General features: G+C 42.5%; 1 protein-coding gene across 1 annotated transcript in view; it reads right to left on the bottom strand.

Annotated features, from left to right (window-relative positions):
- PAPPA2 (pappalysin 2) overlaps window positions 1–21116 on the bottom strand; it is a 257488-nt gene that overhangs the window by 215984 nt on the left and 20388 nt on the right. The window contains exon 2 of the mRNA XM_046680507.1: window positions 9101–10172. Within this exon, the coding sequence (XP_046536463.1) occupies window positions 9101–10172 (1072 nt within the window). The remainder of the gene's footprint in view (window positions 1–9100; window positions 10173–21116) is intronic.

The following is a 21116-nucleotide window of genomic DNA, read 5'->3' as shown; positions in this document are numbered from 1 at the left end:
TGGGGGGGGGGGGTCTGCTCTTTCTCTCAATCACTGTCTCCCACTCATCTTACCTCCTGGCTATTGTAGCTGACTATTTCTCTGATCACCAAAATTTACTCCATGTCTCATCCTTTCAGAGCCATCTGGGAGCTCAGGTACTCAAATAATGAGATAATGAATTAAATGACTCACAGCCTTTCCCTCCTCAGCTAACATATTTACACTTTCATAAATATCTTCAGTTATTTTCCTTACTCCTGATTATGGCAACTCTACCACAGTAATGACAGCAGTAGGAGGGATTACTAGAGTGTAGATTCCAAATACCCTTCTTTTTTCAATACAGACTAGCTTACTCTACCCCACCCAAACCCTTGCCCAACACTACCATTCCCACCCCCCGTCATTGATTTTTCATTTATGTATATGTTAATTCATTTTAAAAATATCAATTGAGGGGCCGGCCCCATGGCCGAGTAGTTAAATTCATGTGCTCCGCTTCGGCGGCCCAGGGTTTCACCAGTTCAGATCCTGGGCACCGACATGGCACCACTCCTCAAGCCACGCTGAGGTGGTGTCCCACATAGCAGAACCGGAAAGACCTACAACTAGAATATACACCTATGTACGGGGAGGCTTTGGGGAGATAAAAGAAAAAACGAAAGATTGGCAACAGATGTTAGCTCAGGGCCAATCTCAAAAAAGAAAAATATCCATTGAGCACTTCCTATGTTACAAGTACTAAGAACAAACAGCCTAAAGTCTTGTGCAAGAGACAGACAACAATGCATAATTACAATATAGTATGATAAATATGTACTCAGTCAGGGGTTAGCAAACTTGTTCTTTAAAGAGCCAAAGAGTAAATATTTTAGGTTTTGTGGGCCACAGGGTCTCTGGTGTAACTATACAACTATGGCTGCCACATGAAAGCAGCCATAGACAATATGTAAATATGAGGATGTGGCTGCATTCCAATAAAATTTTATTTACAAAAACAGGTGGTAGGCTAAATTTGGTCCACCAGCCATAGTTTACCAACCACTATACTAGGGTAAGAACACTCCTTTATTCAATCTCTGTTGAATACTTAGTCTATTCCTTTTGCTGTTCTAAGTGCGAGGGTAAAACAGTAACCCAAACACACAAAAGCCCTTCTCTAATGGAACTTACCTTCTAGTGGAGGAGACAGACATTCAGTAAAATTAAAACTATATATTGCATGTTAGCAGCAAATTCTAAAAAGAGAAATAAAACAGGAAAGAAATTGTTAAGAGTCAGAGGAGTGTGTGAAATTTTAGAGGAGGTCACCAGGGAAGCCTTCACCTAGAAGGTGACTTGGAAAAAAAACAGAAGGAAGTGGGAAAACTAGCCATGTAGAAATCTGGAGGAAGAATATTCCAGCAAAGGGAAAAGTCACTGAAAAGTTCATGTAGTAAGAGTATGTCTACAAGAAACAGTGAGAAGGCCAGTGTGCCTGGACTGCAGTAAACAAGGGAATGAGTGGTAGGAGATGAAGCCACAGAAGTAACTGGTGCCAGACCAGGTCGGGCCCTGTAGTTCATAGTAATTCTGTTGGCTTTGACTCTGAATGAGCTGGGAGCTGCTGGAGAATTCTGGGCAGAGGAATGACTTCATCTGAGTTATCCTCTAATAGGATTACTCTGGCTGCTAGGTTAAAAACAGATTAGTGGGGCAGGTGCAAGAACAAAAGTGAGGAGACCAGTTGGGAGTCTATTGTAATAACCCAGATGAGAGACGACAAGCCAGAGCAGAGTGGTGGCAGGAGGAGGACGAGAAGTGATACAAATGAGATTGCTAATTCCTATCTGAGGACAGAGGAGTGTTCTCAGGAAGGAGGAAGTGACACCCTAACTGAGACTTGAAGGATGAGTAGGAATCATTCAAGTATCAAGCTGGGGGAATCCGGTCCACAGCCGTGGACAGAGCACCTGGTGAGAAGCAAGATGCGCTGGGACTCAGGAAAACTAATGGGTCAGCAGCTTCCTCCAGGAGGTGACTCTCTGATGGAACAAATCCTCAGAAAAACCCCTGATGCTCAGACTAACTCTATGCTCCATCCACTCCCCAACCTGCTTCTCTGGGTTAGGGCAACATCCAGCAACGAGATTTAACTTTCGTTCCATCACTAAAGTAACACACAAACAGGGTTCCCGGAGGAAAAAGAGAAAACATTTCTAAGAGTGCAGCTATCTTCCAGATTCCTAGGCTTAAATTCCAGGCAGAGATCCCTACATGAAATCATCTGAGACAGACGCATCTGGCCAGGGCACCAGGACCTCCACCCCAACCCCTAGGAAAACGCCCAAGTATTCTGAACTGAATGTGACTAGAGACTAGGGTCTCTCCTAAAAATTTTCTAAGAGGAAGTATTTTTAACACATAGACACGTCACATGGCTCTCTCACAAGTCTGTCAATTCGGCTAGGAAATAACCACAAAAAGGAGAGAAACAACCCCTCCCAGCTCACCTGGGGAGGAAAGTTCTCTGATCCAGGTAACGGAGCAACTGTGGATTTCATGTACTCCCAAATACAGTACCTATGAGGACTGTGGAGAAACTGGCCTGTAGGAGACACTTCTATTTGAAAGTGAACTTTTTGACCTTACCTGTAAGGCGTTCTCTTATTTCTCCCCTCCTATTTTCTTTGCCAGGTGAAATGAGCATGAGAAGATAAGACTTGTCTCTTTAGAGTTTGCACTGCTTGTGCATTTTGAAGTGGAGGGACTGAGGGGTTTTTTTGCTGTTCAGTTTTAAAGTTTCTCCTCCATTTCTCTTCCCTCTGCCCTCTTCTACCCCTTACACTTATTTTCCCTGCGCATGTTTTTTTTGGCTGCAGGGAACTTTGAATTTCAACTTCAAAAGAAACCTAGAATGAAGCTTGGCTGATGTTTAACAGACCCGCCGCTGCAGGGGCCCAGACCAACCATTCCTTTGGCTCGACAGCCGCAGAGGGTAGGTGAGCAGAGCACAGCTAATCCCACACATCCAGGTCTGCACAGCACTGATTTCTCCACCTGTTCCCTTCGATGTCACACGCATGCATGTGTCCTCCAGTCCCTGGATACACACCTTGTAGTGTACAACTGTGGACACCATGCTCTGCCATGCCCCTGCAGGGCACCCCCTCCCCCAGCCCACCCTCTTGAGGACCATTTTAGGGGGAAGTGGGCCATGTCCCAGCATTGCTATGTAGAGCAGTCCTTCTTCCCTCAAAATCCCCAGCAGCAAAACTCAGGGAATGAGACAGAGAAGAGACAGTGAGTCACCAACACACAGAGACCTTAGCCCACCACAGAAATCAGAAAACAAACGTTTGGCATCCCATTGTCTGCTTCACGGCATGGTCTGACACTAGGTGATTGATGGCTTGCTTAAACTGTGCTCAGCCATTTGTTTTTATTTGGTGATTTTTCTCCACATAATAACACTATTACAAGATCTGACACACAGAAACCAAAACAGAGAGGCAAGCACACTGTTCCAGATTTGGTTGGATCCTAAGCTCAACTCTGATGTGAAAAGGAGAGAAAGAACAAGGGCTGGAAAGTAGGTTCAGGAGCAAAGAACCTTTCATCTCTGAGACATAATTTGAGAGGGAAAAATAACAGAGACAATTCATGACCAAAAAGCAGCTGAGAGCCTGCAAAGATCAGGGAAGCTGAGTTTGCCTTAGGACATAGATTCCCTTGGTTTGGCTTCTGAGGATGCACCACAGGGAGTGGTCAACGACACTTGTGGTTTTACTGAGGTGGACTCCCAAGCCCCTTCCTTCCCTCAGCTCTTGGAGACTCTCTCTCCCGGCAGCTCCTCCAGAGAAAGAGACATCTGGCCTGTGTAGCCTTCCCTACCCACAAGCCAAGTTCCTCTATCATGGTAATTCTGTTCAACTGGCTGGGTACTGTATCTATAATTCATATCTCCTCCTGACCAGCCCCAAGGCTGATAAATACTCTCCCTTTGATAGAGCCATCTGGGTTACAGATGTTCAATGCTGGATTCCTCAGGCTCTCTCCTCCTTGAAGAGCCTATGGGAGAGGAACTTCTTTGGGTTAGATTTCTGATTTCTTGCTAGGGGTGGGGAAAGGAGAAAGGTTGAGCAGGATCTGACAAATGAAGAGGATTGTTTATACACCAATTGTACTTGCATCTTAGCAATCTATCTATAGGTGCTCCCCAACTTCCCAATAACTCCCCGCTAAACTGTGAGCTCCCGAGTAGAAGGACTCGGAGTAGAAGAGCCTGGCATACTCCCTTTGCCCAATAAATGTCTGGTAAAATATCTGCCGAAGCTGACTTCCTTCAGAGTCACAGTATAATGGAAATGTGAGCTTGTTCTTTGATTTAATTGTAATAATAGAGATGCTATGTTTGGGTAATTTAGCTCAGAGACAACCACTAATTCCAAGTCGCAGGCCCTCATAGATATCCAGAGATCTACATCTCTACGAATCCAAAGTCCTTCCAAACGATCCAAGCCACGGTACAGAAAAGCAGTCTACACTCCACGTTCTGCTTTTAGTGCCTCAGCCTGGATTTGAACTCAGGGAATTCAGATAAAATTAGTAAACCCCTCCAGTAAATTATTAGCACTTACTCTTTATATACTCTTTATATTTGTCCCTCTGCTTAGCTTACTGTGTCTGCACATCATAGGAATTTGATAAATAATTGTTTTTTAAAATATGGTTCTTGGTAACAAAAGTTATAAAAAACACAATATTTTTAGTGATAAAAATTCAGCACAAGGAACACAAGGCAAAGGATGGGGAGGGAAAAAAAATCTTATACATGAAATAAATACAAGGGCAATGGGAAAGAGAAAAACCTCTCCTCTCCACTATGTTCTGCCTTCAGATTTCTTCCTCCAAAAAAGGAAATTCATAGATAATCATCATTTTTTTAGATCATCACAAGTAGAGATCTAAAAGTGTGGTTCCTACCGTGAACAAGTACTAGACATTTGAGGAAATTCGCCAGCATGAAAGACAGATAGGAATTAAGAAAAAAAGAAAAAGAAAAGTTGACCACAGATCAATCAGATATAGCACACAGAAAGAAAATTCAGAATGAATCTTATTTTTAGCCTCAAAAAAGGTTGCATCCTTAAAATAAAAATAGATTAATATAGGAAGTCAAAGAATAAGAAGGTCTTAAAAATATGATTGCTAAAATTAAAAATTCAGTAGAAGAGTTAGAAGATAAACTCAAGGAAATCTCTAAAAAAATAGAATGAAATAACAAAGAGATAGAACATATGAGAGAAAAAAGAGAATAAATTCAGGACATCTATCCTCAGGAGTTTCAGGCAGAAAAAAGAAAAAGCAGAACTAAATAAAGAAGTATCAAAGTAGTAATTTAATAGAATTTTCCAGAGGTACAGGGCATGAATGTCCATACTGGAAGGACCACTGGGTGCTCAACAAAAAAAGAATAAGAGGTCAACCCTACAAAAATTGTCATAAAATCCCTCAAACAATAAGACTAAGGCTAAGATTCTAAACAATTTTGAAAAGGGAAAAAATTATTCCACCTCTAAAAAGACACACAATTATCAGAATAGGAGCTGGGGGCAATTAATGAATTTCTTCAAAAGTTTGAGAGAAAATGTTTTCCAACGCAAAATTTTACACCAAGACAAACTACCAGTTTTGTGTAAAGGCAAGACAAAAACATTTCGGGAAATGCATTTTCAGAAAAAGTTACCTAAAATGTCCTTTCTTAGAAAGTTACTGAAAGATGTTTTCCAGTAAAACAAGGTAGTAAATTAAGAGACACTCATACAATTCAGGACACAGTGGCTCCAATTCAAAAAAGCAGTAATGAGGAGTTCCAGGACAACAACTTGTGCAGCAGATTTAAAGATAACTGGTCCAAGATTGGAAGAGGAGAGGAAAATAGAATGAACTAGAAGGAGAACTCCAGAGGAGTGCAAAAGAAGAAAAGGAAAAAAGACACATTCTGTAGATTAGCTAATATGATAAAGCATTGAAGACAATTGAGGATATTTAAAAAAATGAATGCAGGAAGAGAGGAGGGCAGGAGGAAGGGAGGAAATAGAGACGTAAGGGACAAGGGATGGTAGGGGAAGACGTTATGGCATGAAGGAAATATAATAATAGAATAATACTTTGTAACAAAAAAAATTGTCATGATATTGTAAATATATCTAACTTATTCAACAATAAATTGTAAAATAACTATATTGGAAAGACGGAGGCGAGAGGAAGGAGACAGTGTAAGCGTTAAAGTCTCATCTTTATCATAAGAGCAAGTCAATGCATAATGTTTAAAATTGATGAGTCATGGGGCCGGCCCCGTGGCCAAGTGGTTAAGTTCTCATGCTCCGCTTTGGCAGCCTGGGGCTCGACAGTTCGGATCCTACGTATGGAGCTACAGACCGGTCATCAAGCCCCGCTGTGGTGGCATCCCACATAGAAGAACTAGAATGACCTACAACTGGCACATACAACTATGTACTGGGGCTTTGGGAGAAAAAAAAAAAAAAAAAAAGAGGACTATTGGCAACAGATGTTAGCTCGGGCCAATCTCCCTCTCAAAAAGGGAAAAAGCATACCTTTAAAACAAAAGATAAACATAAAGCTGCAAAGACATTAAAAGAGAAAAGAAAAGAAAATTGATAATTCAAGTAATATAAAAATAATATTTGGAGATATGGAGGTAATCACTAGAAGAGACAGGAGAAATAATTAAATATGGGAACACGGCTAGAGAGTGGAGAGGGATGGGGAAGAGTTAGGCAGGGGACTGTCGTTCGTCCTTAGGCCTTTTGTTACAATTTGATATCTTCATCTGTGAGGATTTATTACTTTGATTTAAATATTTTTAACTATAGAAAAGTATAAAAAGTTCCTTTTATTCCACAAAGCAAGTTTTGCACGCAGGGGTAAGAAGGTTTGGAACACATCTGGGTCTACAGATATAAAGGGATGAGTTACCATCGCAACTCTGCAGCAGTAAGGGGAGTAAGTTATAAACACCCAGATAAGGGCAGCAGCAATAGGGATTTAGAGACAGAAAGGGCCACCCGAAGGAGTAGGATGCCTGGGTACCTTGAAAGACAGCTCTCTCAGCCAGGGCAGTGGGTGGTTGTAAGGAGCCAGTAGACAAATGAGAACAAGTCAGATTTCCCCATCTCCCCAGAGATCCTAAGACTTGGCAACCACTGTTCTTAGAGAGGATTAGCTTCTGCTTAAGGTTATCAAAATCTACAAACCAAACCCAAACAGAATCTTTCTTATGTGAATATTTCTGGTAATGTGATCAGTTCCCTGCGTATTATTATGTAAACAAAGGCTTCCCATCTGTCAGCTCTAATAATGAGAATAATAACTAAAGTTAGCCTAGAGTTATTTTTGTACATTGAAAGCTTTAGAGTTACCAAGCACTTTCCTGTACCTTATTTCATTTGATTCACAAAACAACCCTAGGATGTAGGTAATGTGAAGTATTACCGCAATCACTCCTCATTTTACAGACAAGAAATCTGTTTCAGACAGTGACTTGCATAATTTACATAGCTAGTTAAGTAGCAAGGACTCTAGAATTCAGCTGTGTCCCCTGACTCCAAATCTTACACTCAATCCATGACATCACATGCCTTAACTACAGGCCAAGCCATTAATTGGTATTAACTGACTGCCCACGCACAGGGACATCATGAATTACTACACAAATTGAGGCCCAGAAACACAAAGACAAGAACCCAGGTACTGGGTGGGAGCTGAGATCCAGTCCCCCCACCTCCCACCAACACTACACCCTAGCTCAGGTGTGAGCCTTTTTATAATACCAGTTATGTAATGGGGAAGCCTTGCCCACACACACAAATTAACAAGTTTAGCCCCCCACCTCTCTCCTTTCTTACCTCCCTCTAACACTCCCCAATCCCTGCATCGACCATGAAATGGAAATCCTCTTGTTGGCTTCTGTCTCACAACAGAAGACACATCAGATCTATTCATTAAAATAAACATGAAATAAACATATGTGTGTGTGTGTGTGTGTGTGTGTGTGTGTGTGTGTGTCAGCTGCTGTTGTAGGCACTCCAGAATATGGTAGTTAACAAGGGCCCTGACCTCATGGAGCTGATATGCCAGGCTGGGGAAAGACAAAGAAATGCATAAGAAAAATATCAGAAGTGATAAGTGATCAGAAAATTAAAATGAGTTGACATAATAGTGATTGAGTAGCTAAGTCTAAAGTGGAGGATCAGGAAAGGCTTCGCCAGGAGGTGACCTTTAAGTAGATGTTGGAATGACAAGAGAAAACCCACCAAGGGGAGATCAAGGAGAAGAGGATTGCAAGAAGATGCAGCCAGACAGGCTGCACAGCATGGGAGGGATGAGCGTTTGCAGGGAGAAGCTGGAGGGGAGGCAGGGATCAGGCTGAGGCAGAGCCTGTGAGCCAGGTGGAGAGTTTGGATTTTATCCTAAGCACAGTGGGAAAGAAATTTAAGAAGGGGAGTCACAGGATCTGAGTTACCTTTTACGAAGGATCCTTCTGGATGCTGTGTGAAGAATGGCATTTAATGGGGCAAAAGAGGAAGACTGCAGCCACCTAAAGGGCCTTGTGGTTAGATGTAGAATGCCTTGTGTCGTGAAGTTGCTGAACTGCTCCAGAGATCAGGCACACATGAGGCCTCCTCATGGATCAGTGTTACTTTGCTGGAACCTAAGACTGTAGGAAGAAGGCTCACGTATAATTGGTGCCAAACGGTTTCTACCCATGGATACCTTGTTGATTCTCTGTGAAGATCCCCTGCTTCCTCGGATAGACTGTGCCTCAAGCACCTGGTGAATATGTCTTCAGGTGCACTTCACACCACGTACACAGTTGTCTGCTCCAGAGACAGTAAGTTCTGTGACGGCTGTTCCTTGTCTTAGTCATCTCTGTGTCCCTAATTACTTAACACAACACCTAGTGCTTCACAAAAGCTCAGTAACGTCTAGTGGGATGGATGCATGTTTTATGTGGGGGCTGTGTGAACCCTCTTTTGTCTCCCAGAGCCAAAGGGATAAAACAACGTCAGAAATGCACCCTACAAGCAGGACACCCCAAGCCCCAGTCCCTTACCTCTTGGGTGAGTCAGGGTCGAAGCAGGTCTTGCGCACATCAGCCACCTCAGGGTCACAGCAGTCCCCATCATCAAAGTCGTTCAGCATGTTGTTGCACTCCACGTGGCAGAGCCCATCCCTGCGGTTCCAGGAGTAGCACCGGCCATGCAGGCGGCAGTCGCCCCCATCGTACCCCGTGAGCGGGTGCTCACACTCCGGGTCACAATGGTCATTCCCAATCTTGCTGGGCTCACAGTTCACGAGGACGACCCGGTGGCGCAGGGTGGAGTTGTGGACCTGGTGGACGCTCAGCTGCCAGCTGATGTTGTAGCGGCTAAAGGCTTCATTCAGCGCCTCATGCTGCCGCCGGATCTGCTCCTCACTCACGGTGGGGTTCAGGCCCTTGTCGTCACAGATGTTCACCACCTGGTAGCGTATCACCTTCTCTCCCCGAAGGGGCCAGTGCCCATTGTACTGAGAGATCAGTTCCACATTGTCACAAGCTGTTTGCCCACAAAGTGGGGGCTGCAAAGGTGACAGAATCTCAGGCTCTGACTCAAAGCCTTGGAGAACCTCAAGCCGTGGGTAGTTCCCATCTCTAAAGGGGGCCCACTGTTCTTCCAGAGGCTCAAAACTGGCTGTCAGGATCAGGGTGGTCAACTCCTCCACTCTGCTTGGATACTGAGGACTGTGCTGGAGGTGGCTTTGTGGGAGGGCAGTTGACCAGACGACCAGTGTACCCAGGTGTCCACGGAAATAGTGCCCGTTCTCAGAGCTATCACCCCCCAGGATCAAAGAGCGGCAAGATGCCATGAAGGGGCTGTTCATGGGACCAGACTGGTCTGAGCTACTAGCCACCTGAGTGCCATCCACGTAGAGGGCCATACGCTGTCCATTGTAAGTGGCTGCCACGTGTGTCCACGTGCCTGGCTGGTAGCGACTGTGGCCAATCACAATGGTGGCTTTCTTCATGCGGTCAGTGCGCAGGGAGAAGAAGAAGCGAGCATCTCGCCTTCTCATGTCCTTCCCTGAGCGGATCCCCAGGGCCCAGCCCTTGTCACTGACAGTGTGGGAGCAGTTATCAAACACACCTGGGAAAGAAGGAAGAATTGAGGGGAGAAATACCAGATACAAAGAGGGATGGAGAAAGGGAGAAGAAAACCCACGTGAATAGCAAGAAAGTAGGTTTTTAACGGGAAAAAATTAAATGATACAGATTCCTCACCTGAGATGCCTTTCCAGTACCCCATATCAGGCCATTCTGACAACGTCTATCCCTAAAAGGAATCTGATTTAAGATTCCATCCAATTTAACTCATGCTGGTATTTTTAAATAACCAAAATGGAAGCTGGAAAGGGGATGTCTAATGCAAGTGACAATCATCACCTAGCACTTTGTCACAAATGTTCCCCAGGCTGACTCTGAGTCCATGCCTTCCTCCCTAATCCCAGCTCCTCTCCGTTTCCTCGAAGCCAGGAAGGCCATCACAGTTTTTACAAAAGGCAGTAATCTCCTACCCCTCAAAAAGTCATTTTTCTCTACTGAATTTTGAAATGCTGATTCTCATGGGGAAAACAAGAAGGTGGTGAATCAGGGAGTCCCTCAGAGAAGACTAACATCACAGAGGTCATTCTCAGCCCACTATTCCCCTAGTGCCTCTCTAAGGGCAAAGACACCCATCCACAGAGAACAGTAGTTCCCTGGAGTAAGCAAAATGCCATTGTCCCATGGTCCTAGCCTGAAAAATCAGTCAAGTCAGCTATAAGAATGATTGCTCTATGACCAATGGTGCCCACCACAGTACAGAAACAGAACTTTCCCAGATAAAAGGAGCTCCTCACCACAGGCTACCTTATCACCTTGCTCATTGCAGTCACAGGACTGTGAAGTCCAATGGAATAAACAAAGGAAGGAACACCTGCAGATAACTGGATCATTAATAAGTTGGCAGCAGGAAGGAGGAACAAGGTCAGATGTAACATGACCACAGATGAAAGAGAAATCCTGAAGGCAGTTTGGAGGCCTCGAATGTTCCCATCTTTACTTAGGAACTACTATCTCCACCCAGGCATCTCTTCTAAAATACAGTTAGAGTCTCAGGAGCAGATTTTGCTTGCAAGTTACATGGAGGCAGTACCTTCACACAAGAAACGCTTAAGAAATGCTGCTTTAACTAACGAATGAATAATAGACAAATCTCCTGGCCTTTGGATCAGATACCTGAGACTAACACCAGGAGTTGCTCTTTCCCAGCCTGTATACAGAATTTTATTTATTCCCCTGATCTCCTATATAATCCACTTAAACAGTACTTCTCTATGGAGAGTCTAGATTTATAAGCCATGAGGGCTTCCCATTCTGATGGCAGGCAAGTGTTTTAAAAGTAGCTATGTTTTCATAAATGACAGAATATGGTCTCTTCTGCCTCTAGCATAAATTAATAACTTGCAATTTAAAAAATAAAAAGTTCTTTTTAACAAAATCAACTCCTCTCTAACCCAGTAATTCTAACATTAGACTCTGAAGTACTGGTGATGACTAGGTATGATGTTCCATGGTGATGTTTCAGTTTTGTTTTGGGTGGGGATTGGTTTGTTTGGTTTTTTGCTGAGGTCTATGTGGTAAAGGTACATAACAAGTACTGCATTACAAATTCTCCAATTAGGTGGATTTTCAAAAGCAGACAAATCTACTGAGATGAATAGTAAGTTCCCTGCTTCATGTTTTCTCCCTGGTTTACTTACTTTGATAAGTACACTTAGCTTTAATTATGTCTGTCCACTGACCTATGAACAAATATGCTACAACACTTAATATCAGGACCACAGAGTTACTAATCCTCGGCTAGTAAATTTCTGCTGTTTTTTAAGAGGAATAATTGGGGATGCTGTTTTATATTTGTTGCACATACACAGGTGTGTGTATCTGAGTTGGGGTATAAGTTATTAGGCTTGACATACAAATTATTAGATAATTAGCTTCTTACCTGCCAGGCAGCTAGTTGCAATTTTGAACACTTTCACTTACTGTCCTTAGAACATCTATTCTAGATTCAATAAAATAATTGTTTCCACTCATTTATCTCATAGGAAGCCATAAAATTACTGATAGTGTGTCTAAAGTGATATTTCTAACTTCTTGAGACATTACACAGAAGACGGAAGTTTCTTATCACACTAGTCTAGTTCTGATTAACCTAGTTTTAGCAATTATATTGGAAAGGACTTATTGGCCAAGAGTATTAAAATAGTCTATTTCAGTTGGGATTTGTAGCAAGTATATAGAAGTATTACTTTTTGAATGATTACCATAGTAATAATCTTTGCTCTCTAGTAAGATGTCCACGCAGCATATGAGATCCCTCACTAGATGCTTAAACAACTACATTTTATTTGCTGTGTTACCACTGTTCATACTTCCTCTATAATAAGAGAGAGTAAACAGTTGCTGAAGCACTGCCCTGCACTCATTCCATGAAAAAAAAAAAAGAAGCACGTTTAGCAAATAGAATTCTCTAACCCAACTGCTATGGACTGAATGTTTGTGTCCGCCCAAAATTCAGATGTTGAAACTCTAATCTCTAAAGCAATGATATTTGGAAATGGGGCCTTTGGGAGGTAATTAGATCATGAAGGGAGAGCCTCCATAATGTGACTAGTGGCCTTTTAAGAAGAGGAAGAGAGAGCTAGCCTTCTCCATCATGTGAGGATGCAAGAAGACAGCCATCTGCAAACCAGGAACAGGGTTCTCACCAGACACCAGCTCTGCCAGCACCTTGATCTTGGACTTCCCAACCTCCAGAACTGTGAGAGAGAAATTTCTTTTGTTAAGCCATCCAGTCTGTGGTATATTTATTATAGCAGCCCAAACCAACTAAGACGCCAATGTCATCAACCATAGCTGTGGATCAGAATCACATGTGGAACTTTCACAAATACAGATTCTTGTGAAAGCATGTTGAGAGCTGCTGATACTCCTCACTGATGAAAGAAATCAAGCTTCCCAGTGCTGCCCGGTAGATGGAAATGCAGAACACAGAAGCTGGAAGTCTTAGTATTTCCCGTCAGTGAAGGAAAATTAGAAAGGTTGTTATCAATGGTAAGTTAAACCAGACATGAAAGGGGAAAGCCCATCTGAAGTTCTTTTTAACCACTGAAGAATCACATTGAATCAGGCATCTTGGGTTTGTCTGAGATATCAATGCAACCACAATACATACTTCCTTATTAACTCAGCAAACCAATAGAATGAGAGGTAGTTAAAAAGAAACGATGGTCTGCTATGAATAGGGGCACAGGCATGATGCTGATAGGGAACATGGCCAATTGATTGTCTAGGATTGATAATTAATTGGGGCTTTTTATGATTTGCAATAAAACCTCATATTTGAGACTACTGAAATGGCAATAAATATCCCCTGCTCCCACTGAAAGATCGATTATTCCAAGGGAGGAAACTGTGGCACTGAAGCCTGGCGTGACCTACCTCTCCCTGAGAATCACTGCCATCAGCCTCAACCTCTTTCAAGAGATCACGAGTGAGTCCTCGTGAGGATTTTCAAGATTTCCAAGGACAGAGTAAATAAACATTTCTACCCTCCTGCATCTTCCATAGTCTGCAATGGTAACAGCCCATTTCTCCAATCTGGAGGATATGAATAGAGAATTGGCTGATTCTCTTCTCCCTTGAGATGGAATTAACCAGTCTGCAGTTAGGCTGGAATTGCAGCCTGTGCTCAGACACAGATTTAGCCCCAGAATTGAAGCTATAACCCAGAAGCTCCAAGCTCCACCCCTAGCTACTGGGAAGAGGATCATGCTTGGTCACTTGAAGAGCTGTCACCCTACTAAACCACAAAGGGTTCACATTTCATCTCACTGTCCTGCTCCTCCTGGAAAAAGGCATTCCATTGAGAATTAGTCATTTCAGTTTATCAGCATTTACTGAACACCCCATTCATGCCAGACACAGAGACTCTTCTCATCTTTGGAATAAAAGTGGTCTTTGTCCTTGAGGAATTATAGTCTCACAGGATGGTGAAAAACATAGATGATGACTTCAATATAATATCAGAACCAAGATCAAGCAATACATAGGTGAGTAAAAACAGAGCACAATCTGAACCCATCGTTCAGAGAGGATTTCCTGAGGGGATGAGACCCAAACATACTCTTGAAGAGTATATAGGCAAAAGAATTACAGAAGATGGTTCCACACAGTGGGGACAGCAGGATGAAGGTACCAGGGGTGAAACAGGTCAAAGGTAGGTCTTGTATAACACAGTGAGGGGCTTGGACTGTATAAATTAGGGAATATCTGGAAGTTTTTGTACTGCTGCTAAATATCTCTGATATCCAGACAGCACACAGAGTAACTGCAGCACGAAACATCCCATGGGTGGCCTTGCCATGCATACTAGGTCCAACTGCAGTTGAGACATCTAAGGAACTTTCCAAAGCTTGCAGATGGACAACTGTGGCACAAGAAATACATGAATGCCACAAGAGGACCCATGCACTTGTTCAGTAGATATCTATGAAGCAATACGAGCTGCCAACTCCAGTCCTTGGTGCTGGGGATTTTATAGTGATCAAATGTTTATTGGACATCATGGAGAGTTCAGTACAATGCAGAAGACAAAGCTTAACAAATAACTATAATGAAATATACTGATTGTTGGAAGCATAAGTAGCTATAGGAACAGCAAAAAGACCTCTTTATTAAAACATGGACATAACACCGCAGAAATTCTCCCGAAAGTTACTAAATGTCAACTTTCCAGCACTGATCTATGTTGTCAATAATCTGATTCCTAGAAGGTATCCACCACTCAAATCTACCCATGAAAATAGGGTTACCTTGATTCCCAGTCAGGCTATCTGGGAAGGTTAGGAAGAGCTAAAGCCAAAGAATTCCACACGATAACTTCAGACATCCCAGATCAAAGGGCCTGCCAGTTCACCCAGAAACATTCACTGTAAGATTCCTTAGAACCTGTGTTTACATAAAATATCCACTTCAGCTCAATCTTCTAAATTGGGATGTGCTGTTCTTTCTGTGATTTTTTTTCCTTCAGTTCTTAGCATGTAATAATATCTCCAATTTATATAGTACTTGAGCTTTCCAAAGCAATCTGACATAAACTATTATATAAGCAGTAAAACTATCCTGTGAGCTAGGCAGGATTATTATCACCAGCCTCAATATATACAGGTGAAGATACTGAAGCTCAGAGAGGTCTGGCGTCAGGCTGGGTGCAGAGAGTACACCAGAACCAGGGAATCATGATTCTGCGCCCCGGAAACCTTTCTCAGCTGGGGAAGACCATAGTGCATGATGGTTACAAGCTTGAGTCAGCCAAAAGTTTCAGTCTGCAGTCTACCCTGTACAAGCTATGTAAAAAAATTTTATCACCTTGCTGAGCCTCAGTTTACTCATTTGTAAACTGTATCTGTAAAATACAATCTGTCCATCACTGGTCTGCTCTTCAGCATTCTTCAACCACAAGCTGAGATCACAGACTTACCTTAAGAGGCTGTTGGGAGAATTAAGTAAAAGAACATGTGCTGAGCACAGTGCCTAACTCGTGCAAAGTGATAAATAAACATTAGCTATGATGATGAAAAGGAGTCTGACGATGAGATATCGAAGGGAAGAATAAATTAGATTTAAAATCAGCGTAATGCTAGTAAATGTTTAACAACTGGTCCTCTAAAGAAAGAACAAAAACAACAAAACAAGCCCTGATTTGCAGCATTTGCTAATTTCTGGGATGTAAATATTCCCACAATAACCAATTTTAAGTTACCAATATGATGTCACTGAACACGGGGTTGGGCAGAGATGTGTACAATTAGCTCTGGTGAGCCAGTCTGGGCCAGTTCCACTAGTATAAAGACTGGAAACAGAAGCAGATACAAGCTGCTGGTGTCTCCTTCTCTCTCTGACTATTAAAGTAGATGTGGATGCTTTGCTGGTGACCTGATTTTTTATCACTTAAAAGGGGTAAATGTGACTTCAAGACTTACTAGAAAGCTATAGTTATCAAGAAAGTATGTTATTAGTGACAGACTAGACAACTAGATCAGTGGACCAGAACAGAGAGCCCAGAAATAGGCCCCTAAATTTAGTCAACTGATCTTTGACCAGGAGCAAAAGAAATACAATGGAGCAAAGAGAGTCTCTTCAACAACTGGTGCTGGAACAAGTGGACATCCACATGCAAAAAAACGAGTCTTACATCCTTCACCAAAATTAACTCAAAATGGATCATAGGCCCAGATGTAAAATGCAAAACTATAAACTCCTAGAAGATAATATAGGAGAAAATCTAGATGACCTTTGGTATAGTGATACCCTTTTAGACACAACACTGAGACACGACCTATGAAAGATATAATTTATAAGTTGGACTTCATTAAAATTAAAAACTATTGCTCCGCCAAAAGCAATATCAAGAGAACTAGAAAAGATAAGCCACAGACTGGGAGAAAATACTTGCTATCAGAAGACACATCTGATATTCGACCATTATCCATACAAAGAACTCTTAAAACTTAACAAGAAAACAAACAACCCAATTTGAAAATTGGCCAAAGAAGATATACGGATGGCAAATAGGCATATGCAAATTAAAACAATAAAGAGACACCACTACACACCTATTAGAATGGCCAAAATCTGGAACACTGACAACACCAAATGGTGACAAAGACGTGGAGCAGTAGGAATTTTCATACACTGCTGGTGGGAACGTAAAATGGTACATCCACTTTGGAAGACACTTTGGCAGTTTCTTAAAAACTAAACATACTCTTACCATATGATCCAGCAATCACGCTTCTTTGGTATTTACCCAAAGGAGTTGAAAACTCTGTTCACACAAAAACCTGCACAACAGATGTTTGTAGCAGCTTTATTCATAACCGCCAAATCTTGAAAGCAACCAAGCTGTCCTTCAGTAGGTGAATGGATAAATTAACTGTGGTACATCCAGACAATGGAATATTATCCAGTGCTAAAAAGAAATGAGCTACCAAGCCATACAAAGACACAGAGGAAACATAAACACATATTACTAAGTGAAAGAAGCCAATCTGAGAAAGCTACACACCATATGGTTCTAGCTATATGATATCCTGGAAAAGGCAAAACCATAAAGACAATAAAAAGATCAGTGGTTGCCAGGAGTGAGGAGAGACAGATGAGTAAGCAGAGCACAAAGGATTCTTAGGGCAGTGAAAAGAATTTGTATGCTATTATAAAGATGGATAGGTGTCATTATACTTTTGTCCAAACCTATAGAATGTACAACACCAAACATGAAACCCTAAGGTAAAGTACAGACTTTGGGTGATTATGATGTGTCAATGCAGGATAATCCTCAGTTAAAAAAAACGTACCATTCTGGTGAGTGATGTTGAAAATAGGGGAGGCTATGCATGAGTGGGGACAGAGGATACACAGGAAATCTCCATACCTTTCTCTCAATTTTCTTGTAAATGTAAAACTGCTCTAAAAAAAGATAAGTATTTAAAAAAGGAGTGGAGGATAAATGTTGCTCCACTCAGGGTTTTGAGCCTTAAGATACCTGCCTGAGCACCCAGTGACCAACTGTCCCTGTGAGAAAAAATCTGTCCATCCCAGATCTGCTCTTTGGCATCCTTCAGCCACAAAGTGGGATCACAGAGGAGCCTGCACAGCTCATCCACATGCTCTCAGGAGGCACCCTGAGACCTGCCTCCTTAACTCCACCAAGCAGGAGAAAGACGGACTTCGTTTCAAAAGAAAAATTATCGAATCCCCACATTTAGGAGACTTCTTTCTTCTCAGTCTGAAGACTGACAAAACCAATGCAGTCTAAGCCAACACACTATATGTGGTGAAACCTTGAGCTTGTGCAACATTGAGATTTTATAACTTTGGATGTACATGTGATAGAAACAAACATGTTATAACAGTTGTTTATTCATCAAAGACACATTCTTGAGAGGAACAGATGGACCAGATCATCAATAAGATTTACGAAATCACTCAACACCAAACTGATCTATGACAGCCTACCCATGGGTCAGAAAAATCAGATTGAATGATGCAATTCAAAAAATGGTGGTGGTACTGAGGCCAAACATTTGGGCCATGTCATCTTAAAACTTTAAGAATCGTTCTTTCAGCTCTTGCTTGGAACTGGCTTCCATTACGTACCAATGTTTACTACATTAAAAATTGTTCAAACACCTTACCTTGCATTTAATCTAATTTTTGAAGGAATGGAAAGGAAACTGAGGAAACACATCTTGTTCATTGAATTCCTGTTCTCAACTCCAAAACTTGCATTTAGAGACCACAAGTATCTTAACAGAGCTACACACTCACGTGGTCTCAGGAAAAACCATTTGCACCCAGTTCTATATTATTATTAATTGCCAGCATTTGGAATTAATAGAGTCAATTACCCTCAAGGAGAAAAGGCTTCTCTCCAACTGGGATACATCTCCCTGAGTGATTATGAAAATTCCAACAGCAGCAAACATTATAGCTGGAGAGTTCCAAGAGACTGTTTAATGGGGAAATTTTTAAATGTGGCCCCTGTGGAAGAGTCAACCTGCTTCTGCTTCTTTCCTTTTCTTGGGTTCTTTCTTTGTCCTCAGGAGATCTGCTGCTTATGCCAAGAAGTAATAAAGAGACTTGAACTACCTTTTATTAAATGTCTACTATGCTCTAGACGCTAGACATGTGGCACCCCTATTAAACCACAAATGTAGGAGCTGAATTTTATAAACCTCAACTGTGGACCAACAACCTGAGGGTCACAGACATTAAGCAAGTGGTCCACGGTCTTGAATCAGGAAGGACCAGAGACAGGGATCAAAACCAGGTCTATTCAACCAAAAAGCCCATGCTCTTTCTACTACACTAAAATCTTTCAAATGCTAAAAAATAAGGTTTTAGTTGTTGTTTTGGAGCAAGAAGAACAATAAGGGCTGGTGAGTGTGTCATTAACAACTTTTCAGACCACTTCTTAAAGCTAACTGGGATCTGACTCTCAAAAAAATGTGTGGGCTAACATCCACACCTGGAAATAGTCTGGTGAGAACTGACTGGCTAGCAAAGTGGTTAATATCTCTGTGTTGGCTGGTACCTAAATTGACAGGCTGCCTTGCTGAACATTTGGTAAAATTTCTTGGTGGCCCTGCAAGATTTTCTGTGACACATAACACTCAGTAATCAATTCTAGAGGGCTCTGAGACAAAAGGGGAACTTCTTATCCCAAAGCCAGGACAGTAGCCAAAGGTTAGAGAAGGTGGGAACATTGAACTGAAAACTCTCTTCCAAGCCAGTGGCCTCCAACTCCATTTCCTCTTTTTTCTTGACCTCCCCACTCGGTATGCAACTGGCAGGGGAGGATTCCTTATTAGATGAGAATATAATAAAAAAGGGAAGTGAGACGGTCCAGATGCGAGCTACTCCCACTTCTCAACCAGTCCAGTCAAACTGCTCTGATTGCTCACTTCCTTCTCCATCAGACATCTCCCCTTTCCCCTCCTGGAATCTTCTGGCAGCTGGTTTTGACAGAATACAGTCCCCTGTCCACAAGACCAGATAGAGAGAGCTGTGCTTCAACAGTGCTCCTGGCAGCATAATGAGGAGGAATGTATCACCCACCCAGGAGTTACAAAAGTCAACATCAAGTGAGAAAAAGAGAATCTTCTGAGAATTGTCAGGAATCAACATGTCCTTGGCACTCTTATTTTATGGTCATGACAAAAAGGGAAAAGGAGCATCTCATACCCTCTTCTTTCTCAAAGCAGAGGAGCATCTGTGTTTCAGGAACATTATGTGAACTTATTTCAGAGCACTGAAATAAATGGAAAAGCCAAAAAATGTCCCTGTCTGAGAGACTACACAGGCCCAAGGCTGAGAAAGATGCACTAGGACTTCATTTTCTTATTCCTCCCCAATTAGATTCCTGCTCTCCAGTCAACACGTCACTTTCCCAACACCAGCATTCAAAGTACAGTCTCAGCCCCATAAATAATACCATATTGCTCCCTTTGTCTGAAATGCCTCCCACCTATGGGTATGTCCTCCACAAGTTAGCTGAAGTTTCACCTTGTCCTTGAAGCCTTCCTTGACCGCCCTAGTCAAAGAGGTTTTCTGTTGCAGCTTGCTGAGCCTCACTGTACTGCTGCTATTTTCTTTATTCAACCAAGCAATTTGAGAGTTCCTTGATGACAAGAGCCTGTCTTAGACATCTGTGAAGTTCCCACAGGATCAAGGAAGGAACAGGTTTCAGCTCCTGTGTTGCACCCATTCTGCTCCTAAAGTGAAATTGAGTCACAAGAGTCTTGACTCTGAGAAGGAGCATTGCCCACCAGTCCCTGAGGGGCCCCAACAACCCTGCAGTTGCATCCAACCTAGAGAAACGACGCAAGTGGATCAAGCCTTCTCTTCACTGTGCAATGACAGGTGCTTAGACTTTCCCATGATGTTTGCTGTGCTTTTCCCCAGCCATCACATAAATTGCTCCCTCCGGATCCTACACAATTGGATTACAGTGCATGTGGTAAAACTTATTGAGAGCTTTTCTCTGGCAGAGCCCCATCCTGGAGGGAACACCAATTCATGGCAGAGTCTCATAGAGGAGGTCATTTAACAATGGGCTAAGGTCCCAGAAGATAAAGTGCAGGCAGAAATGCTGCCCGTGGCACAGCCACAGCCATGGAACCTCACTTCCAGGAAAGCCCCATGGCAGAGGTCTTCTCTGCATCTCTGGGAGGATCAGAGTCAGGAGTGAAAGTCCTGCTTCTCCAAGAAGACCCATAGGCTTCCAGGAAGGTGAGGTTCTATTCAACAAAACAGAGGAGTCATGCACAGTGTCATCAGCTCTGGTAACTAAAAAAACATGCTGTGTGCTTCAAGTTTGTTGTTAGGAGGAAAATGAGCAAAAATCAGGGCCAGGTTAGGTCATGACCATAAATCAACCTGCTCCAAGGCAAGGTCCTTTCTCAGAATGTGGTGCCTGGGGCCTCCC

The sequence above is a fragment of the Equus quagga genome, chromosome 13 (genome assembly GCF_021613505.1).
Source record: "Equus quagga isolate Etosha38 chromosome 13, UCLA_HA_Equagga_1.0, whole genome shotgun sequence".
Lineage (NCBI taxonomy): Eukaryota > Metazoa > Chordata > Mammalia > Perissodactyla > Equidae > Equus > Equus quagga.
The sequence above is the reverse complement of the archived record's forward strand: the minus strand, read 5'-3'. Positions and strand labels throughout refer to the sequence as shown.